Source organism: Anser cygnoides, chromosome Z, assembly GCF_040182565.1.
Source record: "Anser cygnoides isolate HZ-2024a breed goose chromosome Z, Taihu_goose_T2T_genome, whole genome shotgun sequence".
Lineage (NCBI taxonomy): Eukaryota > Metazoa > Chordata > Aves > Anseriformes > Anatidae > Anser > Anser cygnoides.
The window spans coordinates 63,780,744-63,800,918 of record NC_089912.1 but is presented as its reverse complement, the minus strand read 5'-3'; the positions used below and the strand labels follow the sequence as shown (position 1 = coordinate 63,800,918).

The 20,175-nt window shown below is 52.2% G+C and overlaps 1 protein-coding gene across 2 annotated transcripts; it reads left to right on the top strand.

The window, feature by feature from the left end:
- The first annotated feature begins 5,706 nt into the window (after positions 1–5,706).
- LOC136788938 (uncharacterized) lies at positions 5,707–18,074 on the top strand. Of its 2 annotated transcripts, none has more exons than XM_066988019.1 (3): positions 5,707–7,157; positions 15,297–15,360; positions 15,471–18,074. In XM_066988019.1, the coding sequence occupies exons 1-3, from the start codon at positions 7,116–7,118 to the stop codon at positions 17,594–17,596; spliced, it is 2,232 nt and encodes a 743-aa protein (XP_066844120.1). In that variant the 5' UTR covers positions 5,707–7,115; the 3' UTR covers positions 17,597–18,074. The 2 variants fall into 2 exon arrangements, with proteins under 2 accessions (XP_066844120.1, XP_066844119.1); XM_066988018.1 differs by lacking the exon at positions 5,707–7,157 and adding an exon at positions 15,057–15,160 and having other exon boundaries at positions 15,471–18,073.
- Positions 18,075–20,175: the final 2,101 nt, after the last annotated feature.

Below are 20,175 nucleotides of genomic sequence, written 5' to 3'. Positions count from 1 at the left end.
CCTCTCCTGGGTTAGCGGTCAAGGGCAGGGGTTGGTGGCCACCATGTGATCATTTGGGTGTCCTTGGTGGGCTTCTTACCATGAGCATATCTCCTAGGGAGCCTGAGTATGTGGACAGCACCCACAGCATCTTTTGGCAAGGATGTTCTCCGCTCCCAAGGCCAAGTGGTAAGAAGGAGGCACAGTCTAAGATTTGGTGACTCAACAAATCGTCTGAAGTTTGGGTGCAGTTGGGTGAGTCAAGATGTGAATGGATGGGATACGAATTTCTCCCATGTGAGAAAACAGTGATGGGGAATGCACGTGGCCACCTCTATAGGCTGAGGGATGTCTTGTAGGGAAAAGGCTGATCTGGTCGCTCAAGTCTTTGCTGAGCAGCACCAACCTATTGATCAGACCTTGTACGAGTGTAGGATCCCACTTAAATTCACTGATTTTTTTTTTGGACTGGAAATATAACCACAAAGCTCAAACCAAAATCCAGCCATTTTCCTTCTGGGGTGCTCTAGGCCCTCAGTGGATTGCCTGCCTGAAATAATGCTCTGCTTGCCACTTTTTTGCCTGAGCACACCCAGCATTTCCCTCACCTCTGCTTTTCAAAGCAGATGAGGAAGAGAAGCCTGGAAGGGACCACACTCGCATGGAAGGGCACAGTGGGCTGCAAAGTCTCAGCAGTGCTGTGAGCAGGGTAGAAACATGTACATGTGGGGTTTGCCAGAGCTTTCTGGATGTTGCAGTTCAGGACAGGGAGCTTGGAGACCTGCCCTTTCACAAGGGCTTTGCTGCCTGACGCTGGTGGTGTGAAGGAGCCTACACAGCTATATAGAGGAAGGGGACAGAGAAACCTGTATTTGGGTATTGGATGTTGCCCAAAGCCTTTCCAGAGCTTTCTGCCTGAAAACTGCGGTGCCTGGGCAGCTGAGAAGATGACCTGTGAAAGCTTGGCAGGGGTACTGTGAGGCTGTATCTCCTGCAGGAGCCTCCCCCACACTGAGCAAATGTTTCTTTTCCCCAAACTGCCTGGCTGTTGAGATTGCATCTTGCAAATGCGGTTTCAGACAATAACAGCTTGCAATTATGCAGCGCTTTCAAAACCAAGACATCCTGAATTTCGTTAACGTCTTTGTATAAAACTAGCTGAGGCTGCTGCTGGGATGCAAAGCTCCAGCCTGTGCAGAAATCTCACAGCTGGGATCACCCACAGCTTTCCTCTGTGCTGTGCTGGAGATGGTTCATCCTGAGGGCCAGAGTAAAGGGGGCACAGAGCACGTGGAGTGACGGACATCTCACGTAGTCTCCAACCCCTTCATGCTGTGTTTTCCTATGCTACAGGTTTGCAAGTGACACTGGGGATTTTCCATCCAGGAACCAAAGGACACCCCCAGGAAAGAAGGGGCCCTGCGCTCTCCAGGGGAAGGGTGACATGACTGGGCACGGATCGTTAAAAGGAGCAGTAATTGCTCAAAGACTCGTTATGGAACAGAACCTCTTGGAAGCCATTTCTGAGAATGTAAAGGGCAAGGAGGTAAAACGGCAGGGGTTTCCCAAGGGCAAACCACACTGGATGCTGAGGGTAGCCACCAGTTCTGCGTCAGCAGCCAGAAGGACAGCAATGAGTGAAGCACCCAGGGGCTGGTGCAGGGCTCGCCACCCACAAATAGGGCAGTGACACAGGAGGAATCTTCAGCAAAGCTGCAGGTGCCACTAGATGAGGGTGTGATACCAGCACAGCCTCAGTCCGGAGGGATGAGATGAAGATGAGCACCGACCCCATGAAATCCAGCAGCGCTGAGGTGCAATAACCCTGGCTGGGGGCCGAGTGGCTGAGCTGCTGGGAAGGACCCGGGTGTTATCATGGGCACTAGGCTGAATATGAGCCAACAGAGCACTCTGGTTGCTAAAAAGGCAAACCACATCCTGGGCTACATTAGGAGGAGTGTGGCCAGCAGATAGAGGGAAGTTATTATCCCCTCTCCTTGGCGCTGCTGAGGATGCACAGATCGCAGGAGCATTTCTCAAATAGCTCCTAACAGCAGCACTCCCACAGCTTCCTCTGCTGTTAAAGAGATGTGAAAATACAGGCAATGATACAGAGGTTGATGGAGGAGCAATGAAAGGGAACCGTAGTATTATCCAAAGGCACTTGCAGCACTTGCTTGGGAGATAGATGTCATGTCTTGAGAGTCCTATATAGTTCCAATGAGGCATTTGGGGAAGCAAGTAGCTTTATATTTTAGATATTGGCTTCTCTTTTGGATAAAAAAATAATGAAAGGCTGGGCTGAATAGAGCCCGCTTTCCTCTGTGGTCACAGATATCCCCAAATATGAGAACATCTAAATGCTTCCAGTCGCTCTTCCAGTGGCTGCTGCACAGCTGCTTCCTAGCTGAAAGAGAATAATAATTGTGTGCTGGACTATTTTCAGGCTAGCGATGGAACTCTTTTGGAAGTATTTGAAAATGTGGAGATGTGAGTGGTCTGTAGAGCTCGGCAGCTCATCGCTCCATGCACCTGATGGTGCTGGGGCTACCTCTGGGAGAGGTTGCAAGGGAGCAGGCAACAAAAAGGAGCATTTGCCTGGGGCTGCCTGACCAACCTGCTCAGATTTTTTTTTTTTTTCTGTTCTTTTTTCTTCCCAGCTTTGCCTAATTCAGAGTTTCAGGTGAGACCTTCGCTGGCTGAAGCAATTACCACACAGTCATCACTTCAGACGAGGTGAGGTGGGCAGGAGGCATGTGCTGGGGAGCTGGTGGCACAGCCTGGGGGCAATGCATACCCTGAGGTGCCTTAAAAGCCAGCACCCACCATTTCGGATGATTGCAGTGCATCGATCCTCAAATCATCTCCGCTTCTCAAAGCTTTTAGGCTCCCTGGGCTCCGCTGCACTCAAAAGCAGCAGCATGAAAGAACATTTTCCTTTTGTAAACAGGCTGTCAGATGCGGCGACCTGCTTAGCATTGATCCTGTGAGGCTGAGCTTCAAATTCTATTTGTTTCCATCATACTTGTGAAGAGTTTGGTAAATTGATTTTAAGAATGAAAATGTAGTGAGAGTGATTACAGCTGAGAATACCATTTAAAATAATAAGATGAAGCTTCTGATCACTGAATTGTTGGCCTGAGCAGGGCAAAAATGTACAGTAAAGAGAACAGTATTTCTGTAAAGCAACACTTAAAGTGTTAGCTTTTATTTTTCATGAGATTACTCCAATTTTCATGCATTTTTCAGGGCAGGAAGCCCTGGGAAAGTCATGGAGTGAGGCCGACAATCTCTAAACCTGCAATCTATGTGACTGTTGTAATCTCCACACAACTGTAACTGATGAATATGCATCATATCGTTTCTATGCATGGCAGAAAGTAACCTACTTCTAGCCCTGAGCAGGCTGCGGTAGGTCTGTCTGCCTCTTCCTGCCGCTCTGTGCCAGCAAGTGGCTGTGGGATTTGGGGTAAACTGGGGATGCTGCAGGAAAACCCTGTGTCCTGACTTGGTCTGTGGGTTAAAACCAGCTCTACCCATCAATCCCAAGGGTGTTGGTCGAGCTGCTCTGGGCTTGCCTCCCCTGAAGACCCATTTAGTGAGGGGTTTGAGGGACATTGAGGCAGCACACTACTGGAGGGAGGTCTGACAGCCACCCCAGAGGCAGCCCCAAATTAACACGGTGAAGCAGTAGCGGCAGAGATGTGACAGAAGCAGAGGGATGGCCAAGTGACAATCTAATGAGTGTTAATGGGAGTCGGGAATTAAATCCTGCCGGCTCATTAGCATGGGATGAGGTGCCATCTGCCATGGCTGGCAGGTTCCCTGACACTGCTTTTTTTTTTTTTTTTTTTTTTTTTTTTTGGGGGGGGGGAGAAAAATCTCAGATAATTTTCTTGGAGCCTTACCACCACGAAGTCCCTGTGTCCGCTTCATCAAGCACAAGCCCCTCCTCCATCCGGACCAGGTCAAGCAGAGGAGGCTTGGGGCATCCATTGCCTGCCCAGCGGCCTCGAGGACACCACGCTCCCGCCCCGTGCCTGTCTTTTTCCACAGCCCTGAGGCCATGTTTATGCCTGAGGAGCAGCGTGAGGCCCTGGAGCTGCACATTCGTGCCAAGAAGCTGCAGATCCTTGAGAGACGTCTGGGCACGAAGCGTCCATCCCAGTCAGCTGTGCCCCAGGAGGAGGGTGGCAGGGCAGCCCTAAGGACCAGCGCCCTGCCCAGCATGCCCTGCAAAGTTGCAAAGACATCGAGCACCTCGTGGAACCAGGGATCCCACCAGGCAGACTCTGCTGAGGCGGTGCACAAGAGCAAGTGGCAGAACCTGCGGGCACTCTACTCTGCCCTGCAGGGCAAGGCCCACGGTCACAAGTAGCAATTGTGGAAAGGTGTGACAGAGGACCAGGGTCCAGGCAGCTCACTCCTCCGGTCCAAATAAATCCTCTTCCTAGCCCCATGGTGGGAATCGTGTCTTGTTTGTGAAGCGCCGGCAGACTCACGGTGGGCTGTGCCTGCAGGCTGGAGGGGGGTGGCAGGGAAGGGGTGTCCCAGGGCAGGGGGCTTGCCCATTAGTCCAGTGTGAATTCACCCATTCCTCTCTTAATTCAGGGGTATTCTAACTGACACCTTCTCAAACTCCTAACTTGCAATTCCCAACTGGTAGCTCACAACTCATGACTTGTTTCGTGCATCCATCGAGAAAATAGTTGTCTACCTGAGGGTGAGAGAGCTACATACGCAGAGGCTGATGAATACTCAGGAGATACCCGGCTCGATCGCGGTTCTCCTGATCCTCCTGACAGTGATGATTTAGATGATTTGGGCAAAGGCAATGCCATGGAGCTGGCTGCTCCTGTGAAAGGCATTGAGCAAACCCAGATGCACCCCCTCAGACTCCCGCGAGAGGCTTGGCCTCCTTGGAGTTAACTCATCTCCAGCTATAACTGACGGACCGTGTGTGGGAAAAAGGGGCACATCAGGATACCCTTGTGAGAAGCAATCTGTAGAAAGTAACACGGGCTCAGGTGAGGATCTCAGTGAACTAGCTTTTTATTCATGATTGCAGTGCCGGGTGTCCTGCAAGCAGGAGCGCGAAGCAGACATGTATCATAACCTTATATCCCCTATTACCCGATTCTTGATTCCTCCCCTGTTTCCTCACTGGCTGAGTAGTACAGGTTCAGAACCTACTCGACGCTTGTTGCTATACCATATATGTCCAATTTTATTTGACCAACCTTTAATTTCTCCTTTTCCCTCCTTTTTTCTTCTCTTGTGACTGGAGGGGCTCGTGACTTTTTGTTTTTGCTGTATCCGCAACTGCTTGTGTTGTATTTCTTAGCCATCCTCCTTGTTTTGGGAGAGTGGGACCTTCCAATGTCCCTTTATCTGCTTAGCATACTCCCCACTGTTATGCCACTGTTACGCCTGCACGATCGCTTTTAAATATGCAAAGGCCCCAAACCTGCAGCTCACACAGCAGGGCAGGAGTTGGGGCCTCAGTGCATCTGGAGCTGCAAGGGAGCCAGAATGCTGCCCAAGGCAGGGGCACTGCCTGCAGGTGCAGATGGCAACTGAACCTGCCCAGACTGAGGTTCAGGACCACAAGGCAGGAAACGGAGCTGAAATGATGTGCACAGGGGGCTGCTCCTCCAGCCAGCCGCCAGCGCTGGGCAGCATGGTGCATGAGAGCCACCAGATGGGGTATGTCCCACCATCCAGCCAGCAGCAACAGGGATGATCCTTCATGAGAGTCTTCTTGACCAGACAAGGGGCGATGTCGGTGGAAGGACCTGTCCCAGCAGACTCTTGGATTGTCCACGGCCCTCCCTGTGCTTCCCAGCCCAGCCAACACAGTACTGCAAAAAGACCGGGGCTGCAGAACTGACTTTGTCATCATCCTGGCCCCTGCCACAAGGTACATGTGCTCATGGCACTTGCACCAAGCCTGTGGCACCCAGGGTACTGGAGCGGTACCGACCATCAACAGCACCCGCTCCCTCTGGGGAGTGGAGGGGAAGGTGCTGATCTCTGCTCTTTTGGGAGAGCAACGGGACCTGAGGGAACAGCACGGAGCTGTGACAGGGGAGGGTCAGGCTGGGTGTTAGGAAAAGGTTCTTCACCAAAGAGGATGGTTGGGCACTGGAACAGGGTCCCCAGGGATGTGGTCACAGCAGTGAGCCTGTCAGAGTTCATGCAGTGTTTAGACAATGCTCTCAGACATCGCGTTTGGTTTTTTGGTCCTTTGTGGAGCCAGGAGTTGGACTCGATGATCGAGGTGGGTCCCTTCTAACTTGGGATATTCTATGATTCTATGGAAGAGTGAGGCCCTTGTTGGCATAGTATCCACCAAGAGCCCTTCTCTCCCAACTTGGTATTGTGAGAAAAATCTCAAATAATTTTCTTCAGACAGGATCTTCTGTGAGGCTATTTTATTCATGATTGCAATGGCGGGCGTCCTGCCAATTAGGAGTGCATTTTTGTAAACAAATCATAACCTTTTATTCCCTATTACCCAACACCTGATCACCTCCCCTGATTCCTCATTGGCTGAGTACTACAGGCTCACAAGCTACTCGATGCTCCTCTATACCATATATGCACAATTTTTCTTTTCTTTTCTTTTTTTTAACCCTTTAATTTCTCCTTTTTCCCTTTTTTCCCTTTGCTATGTATTGAGAACGTGTGATCTTTGTTTTACTATTCTCACACTGCTCATCCTGTTTTTCTCAAGCTTCCACCTTATTTTGGAACAGTGAGGCCTTCTACTGTCCACTTATCTACTTAGCATTTCTCTTTGTTATGACTACACAATTAGCTCGGAATACAGAAAATTAGCTCTCTGCTGCAAAAACGCACCTTAGTTTCTCACAGGGGGAGTGGCCTCTTCTGTGGGGGTGGCAGGAGAAGGGATGGGTGCCCAGAAGGGCCAGTGCTTCCCTCGTAGCAGCTGTAGGCGCTGCCCCTGTCTGACAAGGGGCTGAAATCAGCTTTCTGAGGCTGTGCAGTTTGGCCATGCATAGCTCCAGTTTTGCTTTAACACACGTTTCAAGACAACGTGACTTTCGAGGGGCTCCTCCTCCAGTCCCTGTCAGGATTCCCTCCACGGACGGCTAGCTGGCGGTGTGTCACGCATGATGGAGATGGGAGTCCACGGGGCTGACAGCAAGCAGCAGGTGAGATGTGTGTGTCCAGAGCTGCAAGGGAGCTGGCGAGGGACAACACAGGGCATGGGTGCTGCTTTATGGAAGGTGCTGGAAAACCTGACAGAGGCCGGAGGGGCTGAAGGAAGTACCCGCCACCCAGAACCAAAAGGCAAGGGTGACAGCGGCAGCTCAGCAAACAGAGGACTGCAGGAGGGTTGCTGATGGAGTTGCAGGCAGAGACAGAGCATTGGGTATGGTGTGGGGTGTGGGAGGAGCTGGGAGCTGGGATGTGACCCTGGCCCTACGCAGGGAGCCCAGGGGGAGCCATCCTGGCCCCCCACCCTGTCCACGGCATGCAGCAGAGGGGTAGCTGGGAAGAGCCAGCAGCCCTGGGCAGCGTCCCCATGATGGCAGAATGCTCAAAGCCACAGGACCCTTGCCCAGGGCGACAGCACAGCCCGGCCGGTACCCATGTGTCACAGCCTAAATTATTACCTGGCCTGCAGGTATTTCAAGATTGGAACAGTGGCTTTGGGAATTCTGTTATACACAAGAACAAGAAGGCGTACTTTTCTTGAGACTTCCCCAACACATCCTACCTTGCTGCCAGGGGGAGACCCCACAGAGCTCTCTCATGGACAAGTCAATATTTTTCTGTAGGAAACTGGAGTTTTTTGAAATCTGGAAGCCCCATGCCCTGCCTCTCCTGCAGGCTGGGTGGCAGCTGCGCTCAGATGTAGAGCTCTGCAGCAGTGATGTCTTCTGTTGCCCCTGGGAAATCTTATCCCGGATGGAGTGGACGCTGCTGCCGGTCGGTACCGCTAAAGTACCTTTGGTGCCACAGGCTTGGCACAAGTGACAGGAGCATGTGTACCTGGTGACAGGGGCACTGTGGTGCTGTGAGGATGAGCTGGAGTGGCTGCAGGGCTTTTGGGGTCTTGTGGAGGCTGTTAAGCTGGGAGGTGTCATGGCCGACCAGTGTGGCCTTCCTGCTGGGAAGCTGCCATGTGGAGTGCTCCTGGGGGTGCTCTCGGAGCGTGAGCCCAAGCCTGGGGAGTTCTCAGCACTGCTGGGGCATTTTCTACTCCAGGGCCACCACTTGTGCCCTTTGGGGCCTGCCTCAGTACCAGCTCTGTTTGGTGGTGTTGTCCCCTCTGTGCTGGTGGTCCCCTCCTCCTGGGGCAGTGCTCGCTGTGACGCATGCTCTGTGCTAAGGTGGTCCCCACTGTGCTGCAGCCTCTTGCTGTGGATGTGCAGCTCCAGGGCCTCGTGCTGCTCCTCAGACATGAACCTGGTCTCGGTGCTGTGGAAGTAGATGGGAACTGGGAGGGAGCGTGGTGTCCTGGAGGCCACTGGACAGGTGATGGATGCCCCAAGCTCCTTCTGTTTGACCTGGTCCGGACGGAGGAGGGATTTGGGCTTGAGGAAGCGGACACAGGGACTTGGTGCTGGTAGGGGGGCAGAGCCAGCACAGGGATTTTTGGACATTTCGGACATTTTTGGACAAAAAAGGACTCTTTCCTTTTTTGTAATCCTGAATTTCCATCATGGATGGCTTGGGCACTCTCACACCCTGCGGGCACTGGTTCTGTGTGGAGAGTCCTATTGGTTTCCCCATGCTTTTATCCGTGCCAATGGAAGACTGTAACTTGTGGTTTCTCACAGACATGCCATGATCAGCGTTTCTTCGGATTGTAGATGGCTCTTGTGTTGGTCCTGCAGCCACTTTGGCCATGCCAGGAACAGCTGAAGAGGCCATGGACAATCCGTGAGGTCGCAGGAATTCCTTTTCTCTGCGTGCCTGCCCCTTCATCCTTCCGAAAGAAGCTGTGGCGGTTGGTCTTCTCAGGGCTGAAAAGGGCTGTTTCTGTCTCATCCAGTACAGGAGGCCGCTGTTTAAACCCAGGACGAGGGGTAACAGACACAAACGGAAGCACAGCAGGTCCTGGCTGAATATGAGAGGGCATTTCTTTACTGTGAGGGTGACAGAGCACTTGAACAGGTTGCCCAGAGAGGTTGTGGAGTCTCCTTCTCTGGAGATATTCTAAAAAACGCACCTGGATGCCATCCTGCGCAATGTGCTCTGGGTGATCCTGCTGGGCAGGGGGTTTTGAATTGGATGATCTTCAGGGGTCCCTTCCAACCTCAGCCATTCTGTGATTCTGTGACCACCGTCTCAGTGAAGAACTGGTCCCAGCCACCCAGCCTCACCCTCCCCTGTCACAGCTCCGTGCCCTTCCCTCGGTCCTGTTGCTGTCCTCTGGCAGCTCAGCGCCTGCCCCTCTGCTCCCCTTGTGAGGAAGCTGCCGGCCGCCATGAGGCCTGCTCTCAGCCTCCTCTCAGCTGGGAAGGAGCTCTTTATTACTTTTGGCCCCACTTGATGGCAGAATTGTCAGCACAACCGCTTGACTTTTGCTAAAATGAGCAGTTAGCGAAGGGCTTTATTAAGGGCCGGTGTCATGGGGCAGTAATGCCATATCCGCAGGCCTGGCGGGACCGACCCACGCACTCAGGCAGCCCCTTCTTGCTGCTTCCTTTCCAAAGCCTGCACTTCAGGCAAGACTGCAGATTTTCCTCACTCTGCAGTCTGGCTTTGTACACTAAAGAGTTGCTCTTCTCCTTTTTAAAGTTCTCTTTCACTCTGCTCTTTCTCTCTTGGCCTTTTTCATCAGCTTTACCTCTTGCTGAGTGATGGCTTGCTACCATTTGCCTAGCTAAGGTGGCCTGTCTTCTTGAAAGCCAGTAAAATAACCTAAAGTGCCCCTTGCCCTGTTTCGTGCCCATGAGTTCAGGTTGGTGGGGATTGCTGCCCAGCGATCACATCTTCCTGCCACTTGTAGGACCATGGAAACAAGAGCAGAAATCTGCTTGATTTCCTTCTGTTGCACCTGCCTGTATCTGTCGAAGAGCTGAGTTACTTTACCAGTTTTCTGCTCTTGTTTGCTCTGGGTATGTAGAAACAAGTACGCTTCTAGTTCCTGGAAATGGAAGCTCCATATTTTGGCAAAACAGATTCTGTTTTATTATGAACCACAGGAATGTCTTGAAAGAATTTTTGTATTTCTAGCTCTCTAGCCAGTGTAGCAGGAGCAATGGCAGGACTATGTTTAAAATCCTGCGGCAAGTGAGTAAATGCATATTGTAGTCCCTGCCAGGTACAAGCAGATCCCTCCCTATCTGTCTCCAGTATTGGAATCGTAAAAAACACATCCTACGTGTCTACTGTGTCCATCCGTGGAAACGCCTGTTCATTAGAAAAATAGACTTTATCAGTTCAACTGGGAATAGACCAAGTAGCCAGTGCAGTGGCGGCATTCAGGGCTGTGTAATCTGTGGGTCGCCACGTGGCCTTTTGTGGGAATGAAAGTTGTGGTTTTGCAGGGGAAAATGCCACTAACCTTGCATATTCAAAAGTGATTGTGCAGGCATAATGGTGGTATAACAGTGCCAAGTATGTTAAGAAGATAGGGGGACAGTGGAGGTTCCCACTGTCTAGTCAAGGCAGAAGAAGTCCCTCTAGTCACAAGAGAAGAAGGGAAAAAAACAAAAACGAAAACAACAACTAAAGGAGACATTAAAAGTCGGTCAAATAAAATTGTACATGTATGGTATAGTAATAAGCGTCAAGTAGGTTGTAAACCTGTAGTGCTCAGCCAGTGAGGAAATGGGAGGAATCAAACGTTGGGTAATAGGGGATGTAAGGTTATGATACACCTCTGCTGCGCGCTCCTGCTTGTAGGGTGCCCACCACTGCAATCACCAATAAAAATGCTAGTTCAGTGAGATCCTCGCCTGAGCCTGTGTTATTGGCTGCAGGTTGTTTCTCACTCTTTGGAGCCTCTATGGTCAACGCAAGGGAACTGTAGTCTTTAACAGACCATTGTGTCTCTCAACCTTTCCGGAGGCTTCTGGATGATATGGGCGGTGACACACCCATTCAATGCAGTGTTTCTTGGTCCAGGAGCTCAGAAGAGTATTTTGGGAATGATTCCCATTCTCCGACTGAGTACAAATACCAGGTTAGTCTCATGACCAGCAATTTCATCATATCACAAGACAGTGTTACACCGCATAGTAACATACCTATGACGACGTTGCCATCACTGAAACGTGGTGGGACCACTCCCATGACTGGAGTGCTGCAATGACTGGCTATAGGATCTTCAGAAGGGACAGGCAGCGCAGAAGGGGTGGTGGTGTGGCTCTCTATATTAGAGAGTGTTTTGATGTTGTGGAACTTGAGACTGGGAATGATAAGGCTGAGTCCCTGTGGGTTAGGGTCGGCGGGAAGGCCAACAAGGCAAGCATTCTGGTGGGGGTCTGTTACAGACCGCCAAACCAGGATGAGGAGACGGATGAGGAATTCTACAGGCAGCTGGCAAAAGTTGCGAAATCATCAGCTCTTGTCCTCGTAGGGGACTTCAGCTTCCCAGACATATCCTGGAAATGCGATACAGCTCAGAGGAAGCAGTCTAGGAGGTTTCTGGAGAGCGTGGAAGATAGTTCCGTGATGCAGCTGGTTAGTGAGCCTACCAGGGGAGGTGCCCCACTAGACCTTCTGCTCACAAACTGTACTGGCTCGGGCTGGGATGTTAACTTTCCCTGCAGCAGCCCATACAGTGCTGTGCTCTGCACTCGTAGCTAGAACAGCGATGGTATCACACCAGTGTTGTGTCTGCTGCTGAGCAGTGCTGGCACAGCATCAGGACTCTCTCTAACTCCACTAGGGGTGGGCAAAGATGTGAGAAAAGAAACGTCACCAGGGCAGCTGACCTAAACCAACCAAAGGGATATTCCATACCATACGATGTCACACTCAGCAATAAAAGGTGGAAAAAGGAGGAAGAGGGGAGCGGTGGGCTCTCGTTGTGAAAACGTCTGTCCTCCTCCTGAACACCGGCTACGTGCGTTGAGGCCCTGCTTCAAGGACGTGGTCAAGCATCGCTCATTTGTGGGAAGCAGAGAGTAATTTCTTTCCTCTGCACTTCCACATAGCCTTTACTTGTTTTGTTTCGTTTTCCCTTTCCCCCTCCCTTTTCCCCTTTCCTTTTTCCCCTTTAGTTAAATTGTTAATTGTTTAGTTAAATTGTTTAGTTAAATTGTTTAATTAATAATAATCTTTCCTTAATAATTATTTTTTTTCCTTTAATTAAATCATCCTTATCTCAACCCGTGAGTTGTTCTTTCCTTTACTTCTTCCCCTCCTCATCTAAGGAGGGGGAGTGAGAGGGCGGTTGTGGTGTTCAGCTGCCTAGCACAGTAAAACCACCACACAAACAGAGAAGGAGTGGTGGGAGATGTGGTGGTTGGGAGCTGTCTTGGGCAGATTGACCACGAAACGGTACAGTTCTCTATTCTTGGCGCAGTCAGGAGGGGGACCAGTAAAACTGCCGTCTTGGACTTCTGGAGGGCAGCCTTTGAGCCGTTCAGGACACTGGTTGGCAGAGTCCCTTGGGAGGCAGTTCTGAAGGGCAGAGGAGTCCCGGAAGGCTGGGCACTCCTCAGGAAGGAAATCTTAATGGCTCAGGAGCAGTCTGTCCCCACGTGCCCGAAGACGAGCCGGCATGGAAGAAGACCAGCCTGGCTGAACAGAGAGGTGTGGCTAGAGCTTAAGGAAAAAAAGAGGGTTTATGATCTTTGGAAAAGAGGGTGGGCCACTCAGAAGGATTATAAGGATGTTGTAAGGATGTGCAGGGGCAAAATTAGAAAGGCCAAAGCTCATCCGGAGCTCAATCTGGCTACTGCTGTTAAAGATAACAGAAAATGTTTTTAGAAGTACATTAACACAAAAAGGAGGACTAAGGAGAATCTCCATCCCTTACTGCATGCGGGGGGAAACTTAGTGGCGAGAGATGAGGAAAAGGCTGAGGTGTTTAATGCCTTCTTTGCCTCAGCCTTTAGCGGCAAGACCAGTTGTTCTCTAGATAGCCGGTACCCTGAGCTGGAGGAAGGGGACGGGGAGCAGAACGTGGCCCTCACAACCCACGAGGAAATGGTTGGCGACCTGCTACAGCACTTAGATGTATGCAAGTCAATGGGGCCAGATGGGATCCACCCGAGGGTACTGAGAGAACTGGCTCAAGAGTTGGCCAAGCCGCTTTGCATCATTTATCAGCAGCCCTGGCTATCAGGGGAGGTCCCAGTCAACTGGCGGCTAGCAAACATGACACCCATCTACAAGAAGGGCTGGAGGGTAGACCTGGGAAACTATAGGCCTGTTAGTTTGACCTCAGTGCCAGGGAAGCTCATGCAGCAGATTATTTTGAGCGCCATCACGCGGCACTTGCAGGGCAAGCAGGCGATCAGGCCCAGTCAGCATGGGTTTATGAAAGACAGGTCCTGCTTGACGAACCTGATCTCCTTCTATGACAAAGTGACGCGCTTAGTGGATGAGGAAAAGGCTGTGCATGTGGTCTACCTTGACTTCAGTAAGGCTTTTGACACCGTTTCCCACAGCATTCTCCTCAAGAAACTGGCTGCTCTTGGCTTGGACTGGCGTACGCTTTGTTGGGTTAGAAACTGCCGGGGTAGCCGGGCCCGAAGAGTCGTGGTGAAAGGAGTTAAATCCAGTTGGAGGCCGGTCACTAGTGGAGTCCCCCAGGGCTCAGTACTAGGGCCAGTTCTCTTTAATATCTTTACCGATGATCTGGACGAGGGGATCGAGTGCACCCTCAGTAAGTTTGCAGACGACACCAAGTTAGGTGCGTGTATCGATCTGCTTGAGGGTAGGAAGGCTCTGCAGGAGGATCTGGATAGGCTGGAGCGATGGGCTGAGGCCAACTGTATGAAGTTCAGCAAGGCCAAGTGCCGGGTCCTGCACCTGGGGCACAACAACCCCAAGCAGCGGTACAGGCTGGGAGATGAGTGGTTAGAAAGCTGCCTGGCTGAGAAGGACCTGGGAGTATTGGTTGATTCCCGAGGAGCAATGGCAGTGTTCAAGGCTGGATAATCTCCCGAGAGTCGCCACTTGCCATTTGGAGTCTTTACTGAAGCTAGAGGAGAACTGCAGGGGCGATGAGACTTGACAGTGCTTCCCCATTCCTCTAGCTCTTTTACCAGTTTGCTAAAAGGAGGGGTTGTGGTTTAACCCAGCAGACAGCTAAGCACCACACAGCCGTTTGCTCACTCCTCAACAGTGGGACTGGGGAGAGAACCACAAAAAAGGTAAAAGTCATGGGTTGAGATAATGACAATTTAATAGCGAAAGAAAAGGAAGGGATGATAATAGTAGTAAAAATGGAATACACAAAGTAACTGACGCACAACGCAATTGCTTACCACCTGCTGACCAATGCCCAGTTTGTCCCCAGACAGTGGCGGCACACCCTGGCCAACTCCCCCAAGTTTTATTGTTCAGCATGACGCGATATGGTATGAGACATCCCTTTGGCCAGCTGGGGTCAGCTGTCCTGGTTCTGTCCCCTCCCAGCTCCTTGTGCACCCCCGGCCTCCTCGATGGCAGGGCAGCGTGAGGAGCTGAAACGTCCTTGGCTCCATGTAAGCACTGCTACGCAATAATTAAAATATTGGTCTGTGATCAGCATTATTCTCTTCCTACACCCAGAAACAGTACCATACCAGCTACTAGGAAGAAAACCCGATCTCAGCTGAAGCCAGGAAAGGATGGATGGCATCAGAAGGGAACCTGTAGTGTGGCATATTAACCAGCTTGGGGTCAGGGACAGGAGCAGCTGTCCGACACGGCTGGAGCTGGGCAGTGGGCTCAGACCCTGGCCCCAAGCGAGGAGCCCGGGGAAGCCGTCCTGGTCCCCCACCTCCCCACAGGATGCAGCACAGGGGCACCGGCCTGCTTCAACGTGGGCTGGGGGCTGTGACCTCACAGAGGCGTTGCCGTGTACTGTCTGTGACCTCACGGCCGTGACCCTATAAAGCACCGGCCACCACCCCCCGTCTGCCAGTGCGGTCGTACCTGGCTGTGAGCGATGGCTGACGACAGCAGCTTTTTCCTCATCCCCGGCCTCATGCTTTTGCTGGCCGGGATCTCCCTGCTCTCCAGGGGTCGAGACCGACAGGTACGGGGGCTGGAGGGTGGGGGAATTCGGGGCTGGGAGACTCGGGGCTTTGGGACTGGGGGGCCAGGAGGTGTTGGAAGGGGTCCCGTGGGTCCCTCCCCAGGTTGGTCACAGTGCCGTGCTTCTGTGCCCACAGGGTGACGGCCGACTCCGGCGAAGTTGTGGACGGCGGCAGCGGCAACCACCGGTACCAAAGCCAGGTGAGTCCCCCGTGGGTGAGCCTCAGCACCGAGCAGCCCATCCCTATGGGGCTGCGGTGGCCCTGGTGCCTCTCTCCCACTGCAGCTCAGACTCCCTCCCTGTTTTGCAGGCGGCAAGAGGCGTTACCGGTCAGTTACTGTGGACCACATCGTACATGAGTCCATCATTCGCCCAGACGGGGGGCTGCCTCACAGAGGGGTGCAGCTCACTCGCCCTCTCAAATTGCCCATGGCCCCCCCAGCTGTTCCTGATATGGTTAAAGTGGCTGCAGGACAAGCAGCAGGACGAGCTGCAATGCCAAGGAAAGATGATCGTGGCATCTCTGGAAGAGAAGACAGATTGCTCTCTTCTATCAACACCAGCGGAAGTGTGGAAAAAGCAAGTGATTCCTCCAGAAGGAACAAGCAACCGCATGGCCTGACAGCCCTCAAACGTTCAATAACCGAGACTCAGGATCGTAGGGCAGGAGACAGGGACAAAGAGTTGCACTCTGAGGTGAGCTCCTCCAGCCAGCCACCACAAATGGACTGCATTGTGCGTGAGAGCATTCTCCGCCCGGATGGAGGGCTGCCTTACATGAGTGGATTGTTACTGCGGCCTCCTGCACAGCCCAGGGCAGAACCAGCCGTACTGAGCCCTGAGAACACCATCCGCAAGAGCTTCTTTCATAAGGATGAGGAGCAGACAAGAAGAGAAAAGGAATTCCTGTGGCCTCACAGATTGTCCATGGCTTCTTCAGCTGTTCCTGGCATGGCCAAAGTGGCTGCAGGACCAACAGCAAGACCACCTACAATCCAGAGAAATGCTGGTCATGGCATGACTGTGAAAAAACACAAATTAGAGTCTTCCACTGACACCGACAGAAGCATGGGGAAACCAAGTGGGCTCTCCACAGAGAACCAGTGCCCAAAGGGCTTGAGGGCACGCAAAATATCTAAGATGGAGATTCAGGATTACATGGAAGGAAAGAGGAAGCAAGGGCCACACTCTGGGATCAGCTCCTCCAGCCAGCCACCACAAATGGACTGCATTGTCCGGGAGAGCATTCTCCGCCCTGATGGAGGGCTGCCTCAGAGGAAGGGGGAGTTCCTGAAGCCTTTTGGGTTGCCCATGCTCTCTTCAGCATTTCCCAGCTGGGCCAAGAGGGAAAAAGGACTACCTTTGCCCCAGGCAAAGAGAAGAGATGGCCGGTCTGCACCTGGCAGGCACACAGACTGTGCTCTTAGTCCCAAGGAATGCACAGGGAAACTGGGCGGGCTCCCCATGAAACAGCAGCAACCCAGGACTGACATTCGGGGCTCCACGCAATGCAATAACAGTGAGCCATCTGCAAGGTGGATGATTGTTCATGAGAGGTTACTTGACCCACAAGAGGGACGATGTCAGTGGAAGGAGGTGTCCAAGGGGCGACTTCCACAGGACGACCTGTCCCAGCCACCTTTTGAACTGTCCACGGCCCTTCCAGTGCTTCCCAGCCCGGCCAACGGAATTATGCATAAAGACCAGGGCTGCCAAACTGACTATGTTATCATCCTGGATCCGTTTGTGACGGATGTCAGGAATGGGAAAGAGCCCGACACTGCAGCGCCTCTCAGGATCAAGAAGCTGCAGCTGAAGGAAGAGCACCGCAGCAAGCTCAGTGAGCACATAACAAAGAAGTGCCGGGAAGTACAGCTGCAACGCTTCCCTGGGCCAGTGCAGAGGTCCACTGAAAAGATGCATCGAGCACTGCCCAAAAATGCCTGTGCTGGGGCCGGAGCCTTACCACCACGAAGTCCCTGTGTCCGCTTCATCAAGCACAAGCCCCTCCTGCATCCGGACCAGGTCAAGCAGAGGAGGCTTGGGGCATCCATTGCCTGCCCAGAAGCCTCGAGGACACCACGCTCCCGCCCCGTGCCTGTCTTTTTCCACAGCCCTGAGGCCACGTTTATGCCTGAGGAGCAGCGTGAGGCCCTGGAGCTGCACATTCGTGCCAAGAAGCTGCAGATCCTTGAGAGACGTCTGGGCACGAAGCATCCATCCCAGTCAGCTGTGCCCCAGGAGGAGGGTGGCAGGGCAGCCCTAAGGACCAGCGCCCTGCCCAGCATGCCCTGCAAAGTTGCAAAGACATCGAGCACCTCGTGGAACCAGGGATCCCACCAGGCAGACTCTGCTGAGGCGGTGCACAAGAGCAAGTGGCAGAACCTGCGGGCACTCTACTCTGCCCTGCAGGGCAAGGCCCACGGTCACAAGTAGCAATTGTGGAAAGGTGTGACAGAGGACCAGGGTCCAGGCAGCTCACTCCTCCGGTCCAAATAAATCCTCTTCCTAGCCCCATGGTGGGAATCGTGTCTTGTTTGTGAAGCGCCGGCAGACTCACGGTGGGCTGTGCCTGCAGGCTGGAGGGGGGTGGCAGGGAAGGGGTGTCCCAGGGCAGGGGGCTTGCCCATTAGTCCAGTGTGAATTCACCCATTCCTCTCTTAATTCAGGGGTATTCTAACTGACACCTTCTCAAACTCCTAACTTGCAATTCCCAACTGGTAGCTCACAACTCATGACTTGTTTCGTGCATCCATCGAGAAAATAGTTGCCTACCTGAGGGTGAGAGAGCTACATACGCAGAGGCTGATGAATACTCAGGAGATACCCGGCTCGATCGCGGTTCTCCTGATCCTCCTGACAGTGATGATTTAGATGATTTGGGCAAAGGCAATGCCATGGAGCTGGCTGCTCCTGTGAAAGGCATTGAGCAAACCCAGATGCACCCCCTCAGACTCCCGCGAGAGGCTTGGCCTCCTTGGAGTTAACTCATCTCCAGCTATAACTGACGGACCGTGTGTGGGAAAAAGGGGCACATCAGGATACCCTTGTGAGAAGCAATCTGTAGAAAGTAACACGGGCTCAGGTGAGGATCTCAGTGAACTAGCTTTTTATTCATGATTGCAGTGCCGGGTGTCCTGCAAGCAGGAGCGCGAAGCAGACGTGTATCATAACCTTATATCCCCTATTACCCGATTCTTGATTCCTCCCCTGTTTCCTCACTGGCTGAGTAGTACAGGTTCAGAACCTACTCGACGCTTGTTGCTATACCATGTATGTCCAATTTTATTTGACCAACCTTTAATTTCTCCTTTTCCCTCCTTTTTTCTTCTCTTGTGACTGGAGGGGCTCGTGACTTTTTGTTTTTGCTGTATCCGCAACTGCTTGTGTTGTATTTCTTAGCCATCCTCCTTGTTTTGGGAGAGTGGGACCTTCCAATGTCCCTTTATCTGCTTAGCATACTCCCCACTGTTATGCCACTGTTATGCCTGCACGATCGCTTTTAAAGATGCAAAGGCCCCAAACCTGCAGCTCACAGAGCAGGGCAGGAGTTGGGGCCTCAGTGCATCTGGAGCTGCAAGGGAGCCAGAATGCTGCCCAAGGCAGGGGCACTGCCTGCAGGTGCAGATGGCAACTGAGCCTGCCCAGACTGAGGTTCAGGACCACAAGGCAGGAAACGGAGCTGAAATGATGTGCACAGGGGGCTGCTCCTCCAGCCAGCCGCCAGCGCTGGGCAGCATGGTGCATGAGAGCCACCAGATGGGGTATGTCCCACCATCCAGCCAGCAGCAACAGGGATGATCCTTCATGAGAGTCTTCTTGACCAGACAAGGGGCGATGTCGGTGGAAGGACCTGTCCCAGCAGACTCTTGGATTGTCCACGGCCCTCCCTGTGCTTCCCAGCCCAGCCAACACAGTACTGCAAAAAGACCGGGGCTGCAGAACTGACTTTGTCATCATCCTGGCCCCTGCCACAAGGTACATGTGCTCATGGCACTTGCACCAAGCCTGTGGCACCCAGGGTACTGGAGCGGTACCGACCATCAACAGCACCCGCTCCCTCTGGGGAGTGGAGGGGAAGGTGCTGATCTCTGCTCTTTTGGGAGAGCAACGGGACCTGAGGGAACAGCACGGAGCTGTGACAGGGGAGGGTCAGGCTGGGTGTTAGGAAAAGGTTCTTCACCAAAGAGGATGGTTGGGCACTGGAACAGGGTCCCCAGGGATGTGGTCACAGCAGTGAGCCTGTCAGAGTCCATGCAGTGTTTAGACAATGCTCTCAGACATCGCGTTTGGTTTTTTGGTCCTTTGTGGAGCCAGGAGTTGGACTCGATGATCGAGGTGGGTCCCTTCTAACTTGGGATATTCTATGATTCTATGGAAGAGTGAGGCCCTTGTTGGCATAGTATCCACCAAGAGCCCTTCTCTCCCAACTTGGTATTGTGAGAAAAATCTCAAATAATTTTCTTCAGACAGGATCTTCTGTGAGGCTATTTTATTCATGATTGCAATGGCGGGCGTCCTGCCAATTAGGAGTGCATTTTTGTAAACAAATCATAACCTTTTATTCCCTATTACCCAACACCTGATCACCTCCCCTGTTTCCTCATTGGCTGAGTACTACAGGCTCACAAGCTACTCGATGCTCCTCTATACCATATATGCACAATTTTTCTTTCTTTCTTTCTTTTTTAACCCTTTAATTTCTCCTTTTTCCCTTTTTTCCCTTTGCTATGTATTGAGAACGTGTGATCTTTGTTTTACTATTCTCACACTGCTCATCCCGTTTTTCTCAAGCTTCCACCTTATTTTGGAACAGTGAGGCCTTCTACTGTCCACTTATCTACTTAGCATTTCTCTTTGTTATGACTACACAATTAGCTCGGAATACAGAAAATTAGCTCTCTGCTGCAAAAACACAACTTAGTTTCTCACAGGGGGAGTGGCCTCTTCTGTGGGGGTGGCAGGAGAAGGGATGGGTGCCCAGAAGGGCCAGTGCTTCCCTCGTAGCAGCTGTA